The sequence below is a fragment of the Apus apus genome, chromosome 9, assembly GCF_020740795.1.
Source record: "Apus apus isolate bApuApu2 chromosome 9, bApuApu2.pri.cur, whole genome shotgun sequence".
Lineage (NCBI taxonomy): Eukaryota > Metazoa > Chordata > Aves > Apodiformes > Apodidae > Apus > Apus apus.
In genome coordinates, this window is record NC_067290.1 from 12,985,931 (window position 1) to 12,994,860 (window position 8,930).

Consider the following 8,930-nt stretch of genomic DNA (forward strand, 5'->3'; position numbering starts at 1 on the left):
CGCCTTCCCGCGCCGCGCGGGCCCCGCCCCCTGCCCGCACCGGGCTCCCCCTCTGCCCTCTCATTGGCTGCGGGGCCGGTGACGCGCCGCGGTGGGCGGGGTCTGCGCGCGGGGCCGCGCCGCCGCGGGGCCGCGCGGATCCGCTGCGGGCCGGCCCCGCCCCGCCCCGCCTCCCGAGGCATGACACGCCGAGCCGCCGGCGAAGCCCCGCTTTAATTGAGGCCGCCGGGATGGGGCGCACCGCGTAGGGCAGAGCGGGGGTCGTAGCAGCGCTCCGGGCCGCGGGCATCGCGCACCCACAGCTGAGCGGAGTCGTGTCCGGCGCAGCGCGAACCCACCCCGGTCGGGTGGCGGGGGGAGAAGCAGCGGAGCGGGGCCGCTGTCCGGTCGCCGCTGGGCCGGGCGCTGGCGGCCGCCGCTGCCGAGCCCCATGAAAACGCAGGTCTGGGGGAGCTCCCCGCGGGCGCCCATGGCTGCGGCGATGCCGTGCAAGAGCGCGGAGTGGCTGCAGGAGGAGCTGGAGTCGGGCGGCGGCCGCTCGCTGCTGCTGCTCGACTGCCGCCCCCACGAGCTGTTCGAGAGCTCGCACATCGAAACGGCCATCAACCTGGCCATCCCCGGGCTCATGCTCCGCCGCCTCAAGAAAGGCAACCTCCCCATCCGCTCCATCATCCCCAACCACGAGGACAAGGAGCGCTTCGTCAAGCGCTGCAAGGCCGACACGGTGCTGCTCTACGACGAGGCTACCGCCGACTGGCAGGACGGCGGCGCCGCCACCTCCGTCCTGGGGCTCCTGCTCCAGAAGCTGCGCGACGACGGCTGCAAAGCCTATTACCTGAAAGGTGAGCGGGCCTCTGCCCTTCCTCCATCCCCGTCCTGCTCCCGCACCCGTCCGTCCGTCTCCCCCTCCCGCAGCCCCTCGACCGGCCACTGCATCGCTGGGCGCCCATCCCTTGGCCGGCTGGAAGTGGCTGGGTTGTTTTGCTTCTTTGCCCCCCAACCTCCTTCTCCCTGAGCTATTTTTAATTTCTCTTTATAGGTATAAATTTCCCCCCATCCGTATCCCGCTTTAATCCCCCGCACAAAATGGTCGCAGGCTGGAAGCGGCCGGGAGCGCCCCGCTTCTCCCTGCGTCGCCTCCTTGGCAGTGGCGGGAGAAACCCCCCAGCCCCACTGCCGGGTCGTCCCCTCCAGCGCTGCCTGGCCCAGGCCGAACCCGGTTGGGCACCGCTGCCTCCCCCCGGGGCGCCCCTCGTCTCCGTTCCCCGGAGGGGGCCTTTCGGGGGCTCCCCGGCGCCAGGCTCCGCTCCAGCCCCTCTGGAAGGGATGGCCAGATTTTTGGGGGGGGGCAAGAGAGTCCTCCTTTTTTTGTTGTTTTGTTTTTCCGTTCCCCGCATCTCCAAATGCGCTTTGTTTTTTCTCCCCCTTTCCCTGGAAATGCCGGCGGTGCTTGTGGGGCGCAGCTCGGCTGCTCCCCCGGGACAGGGCGATAGAGGAGTGGGTGGCTCGGCTGCGGGGGGACCGAGCCCCGCACATGCCCGTTCGTGAAGGCTGGAGGTGGTTTGGGGGTCTTGTTTTTTTGAGGTTGTGGGATTTTTTTTTTTGGCCATTTTGAAAGAGCCAAGCAGGCCTCCGCAGCGGGCTGAGCAGAGCCCACAGCTGGGCTGCTGGGACCCTTCCCATCCTCCCAGTCCTCCCAATGCGGTCGCTGGGTGGCGGGTTTGAGGCAGAAATAACAGGAGAGCGGAGGAGTGTGAGCAGAGGGAGAATGGTGAGGAAAGTTGCCACTTGCAGCTCTTTAAAAAACGTTTCTTGATAGACCCTTTTTTGGGTAGCCGGGGAGCCCCTGGTGCGGGGTTGGGGTGGAAGGGGAGACAGGCAGGGGTCTGGGGACCAGCCCTCAGGGCCGCGCTGCCCGCACGACCGTCCTTTAAAGGTAACATGGGGCGAGGGGGGCAAGCACAGGAGTTGATCCTATTTGCCCCCAGTTCCCTCCGCTCCCTGCTCGTGCTAGTGGGTGAGTCTCCATCCCGATTTGGGGTTCCCCATGGGCTCCGTTCCTCCTTGGCTTTGTTTTCCCGTTTCTCTCCCCGTCGTCCTCGTTCTTAGCAGGAGGGAGCAGCTTTGAAGTTACTGCTAAGCTCTCGCCGATGGGCAGAGGAGGAGCCGAGCCCCTTCCTCTGCCCTTTTCCGGGAGCCTTGGTGGGAAATGTTTCCAATTAAAATTCCAAAATGGCTCCTCGGCGCTGTCTGGCGGCGCGGGGGGAGGAGGAGGACGAGGACGAGCCTTTTTCATGAATGGATGTGGCAGGAGCTGTCTGTCCTGCTCAGTGACCCCGCCACAACCACCGAACCCACTAACAAAGTTTCCAGGAGGCCTTTCTAATTAAACCATTTGTCAGTGTCAGATCCCGATGGCTGAGCTCCCGTTTAATGTCGCCTGGAAAGGAGGTAGATTGGAGGGGGTTTTGCTTCCCTGCCTCTGCTTTCCTTCTTAAACGGTTGAGCTGAGGAGCTAGAGAAAAGGACTTAGGAACAGACATGAGGGGTCCCATCCCTTCTCAAGCCTGCTACAGTTTGGGTGAAGGACAAACCTGTGATGCTACTCTGTTGCAAAATGTGTTCGTAGGGATAAAGTAGGTGTGAGGATGGCTCTGTGGCGAAGTTTATGGCCTTTTTTCCTGCTTGAAGATGAATTGTTTTATTACCCTGGACTGGGTATGTGATTGTCATTCTTGCTTTATCTTTTCAGATGGAGATACTTTTGTGCTTTTCTGTCTAGGTGGCATAATAGCTGTTGCCTAAACTGCCCCAGACCCAAATTTCTGAGAAGCTAAACAAGGCAAGATTGTCTTGCTATTGATTTTGTTTTGGGATGTTTCTTCTGTGTTTGAGATTTGACCACTATTGTCACAAGAAATCTCAAACTTGGTGAGAAACTCTCTTTGGTTTTCTGGGACCTGTTTGCTCAGTCTACCCAGGGAAGATGAAGGGAGCAGGGAGATGTCTGTCTTGGAGAGAAGTTGAAGATCTACCAACTTTTTTTGCTGGCAAAGACTTGTTAAGTAACATGTATATGTGTTCAGACAGAAGGTTTTCATAAGTCTGAAGACTAAAATTTTATTATTTTTTTTTCTGCCTCTCCCCTTCCATCTCTCTTTTCCCCCTTCCCAGGTGGTTTTAACAAGTTTCAAACTGAATATTCGGAGCACTGCGAGACAAACCTTGACAGCTCCTCACCCAGCAACTCTCCCCCAGCATCAGTCCTTGGCCTGGGAGGGCTCCGAATAAGCTCTGACTGCTCGGATGGTGAATCTGACCGGGAACCCAGCAGTGCCACGGAGTCAGATGGGAGCCCCATCCCTAACAATCAGCCTGCCTTTCCAGTCCAGATCCTACCTTACCTGTACCTGGGCTGTGCCAAAGATTCAACCAACTTGGATGTCCTGGGCAAATATGGCATTAAATACATCCTGAATGTGACTCCCAACCTGCCAAACATGTTTGAGCATGACGGAGAGTTCAAGTACAAGCAGATCCCCATCTCAGATCACTGGAGCCAGAACCTCTCACAGTTCTTTCCTGAGGCCATTGCTTTCATTGGTAGGTAGTTGGCAGAACATCTTTTCTCATACTCACCTCTTGGGAATGTGGCAAGCAGCTTCCCAGAGCTGTTGCTTGTCTCTGGCCTCACCTTTCTGGGGCACAGCATCTGGCACTAGTTTAGGAGCTGAGCGTCATGCTGCCAAGGTGACGCTTCTGGTGCGTGTCACCCTGGCTGGGTTCAGGTAGGCTTCCCCTTCCAAAATTCAGCCCCCTTACAGCACCTCAGCTGGGTTACCTGCAAGTGGTAGGACTAGTCCTGCTGGACCCATCCCTGTTGTTTCTTGCCCTTGTATGGGGATTTGCACTTGAGTGAAATGGCTGAACTGAGGAGGTGGGAAGCTCCTTTGCCTGCTTTGCTGCTCTGAGGAATGAGTGTTGATGGAAACTGCATTAATGTGACTGGTGCCAGCGATTTCTTAGACCCAAGTGTGGTTAAAATCTCCGGGGGGTCAGGGGGGTGTTTTCTTCTCCTAAGGGGATTTGCTAGTCTATAGTTGTGCTCCTGCTGTAAGTTGCTCTAGCATAACTAACTCCTTGTATGGATACTTATCCTAAGGTAAGTGTCAACACAATGAGTTAGTGATTATAATTACACTGCAGAGCTCAGCTGGAAAAACCACTGTGCAGACAGCCCCTGAGACAGCCTTGGCTTGTCAGGGGGAGGGGTGCAGGGGGGCAGATCTCCTCTCAGGCTAGGGATGACTTTGAAAAGTGCTTCTTACTCTGTGAGAAGTGTCTGTTGGACTGAATAGGGATGTACACTTCCAGCATGACCTGTGCTGTCTGCTGGTGATGGTCATTAGCCTAACCAGTTCTGATTTATGGGGGGTGAATGGCACAGGTGGCCGTTACTGCCATTAACTATTAAAAGCCCTGTGGATTCCTATCTGGTTAAAAACACTGATGTAGGTAAAGGTGAAGGGGTTCTTTTACCTTCAGAGTGAAATCTGCACAGCCTGTTTCAATGCTGCTTTCTTATCCCCCTGTTTTGGACCGCACTGCACATGCTTGCTTGCTGTACTGTACAGGGCAGAGCAGTGGTAGGTCCTCAGCTGCTTTTCAGCCATCAGAAACCCTAGATCCCATTTGCTCTCCTTTGCCCCCAGCTTCTGTCCTCTAGTAGCTCAATTTTGGTCAGAAGTGGCTGCTTGAGTGTGGCAGCAGGGACCCATCTGATGTCCCATCTGCACTTGCCATGTGAAAAGTGGTATTAAACGTCAGGGGTGAGGTGGGGTCTCTGGCATTTGGGATCTGTCCGCTCCAGTCAGCCAGTGTCTCTATGAAAGCTGTGCTTATGTTTTGCAGTTAATGACAGGAAATGGAGGATTATCTCCCTCTAAAACCAAGCACCAAGAAATTCGGTGCAGGTTGGATGAAAGGCAAAAATGTCTCAGAAAAATGTTGAACAGGGAAAGACTTGGGGGAGGTCTGGGTACGTTGGGGGGTGATTGCCCACTGTACTGGAAATTCTTGCCTGGCTTTGGAAGCTGAGGCAGGAAACCTGTTGTGGCTTGGGTCTGGATTTTGTTTTGTTTGCCTCATCTTTGACCTTCTCTGCGTTTATGGTGCCTGAGTGTCTCTTACCTCTGGCTTTGCCCAGCTATCCTCTTTCTCCTGCCACCTTCTTCCTCCCTGCCAAGCTCTCAGTCAAATGACTGACTTCAAATAGGGCTGCCCAGAAGTAAGCAGTGCTGGGTACTTGCGTGCATTCAGTGCTCTCAGCAGCGTGTCCCTCTTTCAGCACTAAGATGTCAATTCATAAAGGGATCACGCTGTTCCGGCTGTGCCAGAGACAATGAGTGTGTGTGTGCTTTTCAATCAGTGGCAAGGGAGGGGAAATTTCAATGCTGTTCTCGCCATTTTTTGGTCCAGCCTGCATTCCTGCTCTCTGTTACCATTCATCCTGAGAGTCTCCTCCAACACAAGCGTTTGTTTGTAGTGAAGTGCGTTTCTGTTGATCTTAAAGAGCAATTTCACAATAAGGGAAGTTCCTGCACTTCAGGCTCTGCTTAAATTGGCCTCGACTACATTCAGATAACTTTCTAGTGGAAAGAGGACAAGAGCAGCAGAAGATAATAGCTTAAGTGGTGCTGGGCTGCAACCTTGCATCAAGTGCCCAGCCTTCTCTGGTTGGTTTGCATTGAGATGGGTGTGCTGTGCCTGACCACCAGCATCACCCTGGAGCTGTTGTCTTCAGCTCCACCTGCCTTCTGTGGGTTACTCCATTTCTCTGCTTGAATAGAGGGTAACAATGCTCCCTAGGCAAGGGATGTGTTGCCAGGATTGATTAATACTTCTCAGGCACGTGAAATGCTTAGTCTTGCTGTGGAACAGGGATGTACAGCTTCACTATGTGGTGGGAGTATCTCGGGAGTCCTTTAGGGTAAGATGTGGGTGTTGAAGGGACACGAGATGGTGTGACTAGGAGCAGGGGATCCAGTACTGGCAGTCATCCTGGCCTTGGGAGCTTGCAGCTGCCACCTGGCCCTGCTCCAAAGCTGTGCATTTTTGGTGCAGAATAATAGACTCCCCCTTCCCCTTGTCTTGTTTCAGATGAGGCCCGTTCCAAGAAGTGTGGGATCCTTGTTCACTGCCTCGCTGGCATCAGCCGGTCTGTAACAGTCACTGTCGCCTACTTGATGCAAAAACTCAATTTGTCCCTGAATGATGCTTATGACTTTGTGAAAAGGAAAAAATCCAACATTTCCCCAAACTTTAACTTCATGGGCCAACTTCTGGACTTTGAGAGGACTCTGGGACTCAACAGTCCTTGTGACAACCGCTCGCCCAGTGAACAGCTCTACTTCACCACCCCCACCAACCACAACCTGTTTCAGCTCAACACTCTGGAGTCCACATGAAGGGGATGCCACCTGGTTGGGAACTCGAGCATCGAATTGCTTCTCTTGAGCATTTCAACTCTTACGAAAGTATCTGTCTTGCCAGGCAGCTCTGAAAAGACTAGCTTCTCTGGGCAGAGGTGCCTGATCGCTGCTTTAAGAAGGCTAACGCCATTCATTAGTATCCTGATCAAAGGTGGTTTGCAGAGGTAGTGTTTCTACAGGGGGTTATTTAATATGGGCGATGTTACAGCATTTCGAACGCAGCTGTTGCCGGCAATAACCGCTTTCCTGGGTGCATTGGGACTGTCAGAACACGCACATGTGTGAAGAGCTACCGGGGGTTAACTTGCTGTGGAAAGTGAGGAGATTTATGCACTTGGAAACCTTGAACAAAAGGTGTTGGGCCAAGACTGTTTTAAAACTCAAGTTTACTTTTTTGATTTAAAAAAAAAAAAAGGTAGATCTTACTTGAGCTTTGGGTTCAAACTCTTTTAAAATATGTAAGTTCCTGACTGTTTGTACAGACGAGGTTGCAAAACCAGTATTTTATTCTGTTTCTTGTTTGATCATATTTTTTTTTTAATCAAATGTTTATATTGACCAAATGCATTTTGCACACTTTGTGAAGCCTTGGTATGTCCTGGCATATTACTGGGTACTCCAGAGAGAGATACATGCTGCTGCTGTTGTTGTTAGCATCTGGTAGGAAGCTTTGTTATTTGTGAAGGCCAGTTGGGCTTAAACGCAACCCCTTCACCACTCCTGCACTCACAATCACAAACTCTGCACTGATTCAGCCAAGGTGACTAAGCCGCAAGCTTTTTTTTTTAATGCCACCCCTGCCAAAAACACTGTTTGCTGTTGCCAGAGGTAAAACTCTTGTAGCCTCCAGAGTTGGTAGAAGGATGTCTGAGCCCAGCTTCATTCTCTGCTGCCTGTTGACTGACTTAACGTCATCCAGCTGGCCTGAAACCATTCCAGCTTCCCAAGTACAGAAGGTAGTTGTGGTGTTGGTGTTTCTCGTGCACACTCAGTTCCTTCCCACGTGTGCGGGGTGGAGGGGGGAACACGGCGAGCGCCTGGAGCAGTGCAAGGATTGCCAAGTGAGGCGGGACTGAATCGTCACGCTTGGAGCATGTGAGGGAAGTGAAGAGATGTGGAAATGTTGAGAAGAGCATTGTAAAAGAGAATTTTTATATATATATATATATATGAATATATATATTAACTGGCAAATTCTGAGATGATGAGCTTTCAACAGAGGTTCTAATTTTTTTTTTTCTTCCTCTTTCAAATAACTTGATGCCGTGCCTTCTATTCTGAGAAGACTTATTTATATTTCTGGCTAGTGTTTGGCAAACACCTTATACCGAGCCGGGAGGGGAGGAAGTGGTAATAATTTCTGGGAGGAGGGCAGAATGGAATTGGAGATTTCTTTATTGGCTGCAATGTAGTCCCTCCTTTCTCCCCCCTCCCTGTCCACTTTAACTCTCGTGTAACTGAAAAAGAAAAAAAGCCACGGATTTTTTCTAAATATCCAGTTTTTTGTACTTTTTTCAAGAAAAAGAAAAAATAACTTAAAAAAAATCTCCATCTGGAGGAATGTTTGACGCTGTCACATCCTGAAACTGTTCTTTTTGTTAAAGATGTTACCAGAATGTTGGAATGAGCTTCTCTTTCTTGTTTTCTGGTTGTTTTTTTGTTTGTTCGTTGGGTTTTGTTTGCAACAATGTTGGGATCGTGGGTCATTGGAAGGGAGAATGGGCGTAAGTACAGTTGTGAGTGAGAAAATTGAGAATATCCTAATTGCATCTTACCTCATGGAGGAGTTTATTTTTTCAGGGATTTTTTGACAGTGCATCTGTATTGCATTACAGCTAAGCTGGTTTGTAAAGGCTTCCTGTGCTGTTAGTGGTCTTTCTTCTTTAAAGGAAAAAAAAAAAAGATGCATCTTCTGATTAGTACAAATGAGAGCTTGTTAGTGAGGAATGGTTCTGCTTTCTGAGTTATGAAGGAAAATTAGTGACCCTATATATACTGATCCAATATTGGGACTTTGTTTATATTGCAAATAAATATTATTTTTTCTTTAAAAATGATGTTTGTGTGAGATGCTTGTCTAGTCTCTGCCTATGAAAGGGCATGTAGCTCTTACCCATTTTTTTTATGGTTGATTAGTAGCCTTCTGTGACCATGAAGAGTATTTGCTGGGCAGTGTTCAAGTGTGGTGTTTGGTTTCATGCATAGCTTAATTTTTAAGACCTGTGGTAAAATGGAGAGTGGGAAGTGGGAGGGCGACGAGAGGGATATGGGGTATTGGATAAACCAGAGAACAAAGAACAGTTTGAGAATGGGACTGACTTTGACCCCAGCAATTCCTTCATGCCAAAAATAGATAAACTAAAGGCACTTTTGTTCGCTGTGTAAGCATGGCCTACAAAGGCTCGGCAAGGCCTTGCCCACAACTGTTGTGGATATCAG

The 8,930-nt window shown here is 51.1% G+C and overlaps 1 protein-coding gene across 1 annotated transcript; it reads left to right on the forward strand.

The window, feature by feature from the left end:
• Positions 1 to 213: 213 nt before the first annotated feature.
• Positions 214 to 8,545, forward strand: DUSP7 (dual specificity phosphatase 7). Its single transcript, XM_051627755.1, has 3 exons — positions 214 to 842; positions 3,175 to 3,603; positions 6,160 to 8,545. The coding sequence occupies exons 1-3, from the start codon at positions 431 to 433 to the stop codon at positions 6,465 to 6,467; spliced, it is 1,149 nt and encodes a 382-aa protein (XP_051483715.1). The 5' UTR covers positions 214 to 430; the 3' UTR covers positions 6,468 to 8,545.
• The last annotated feature ends 385 nt before the right edge of the window (positions 8,546 to 8,930 follow it).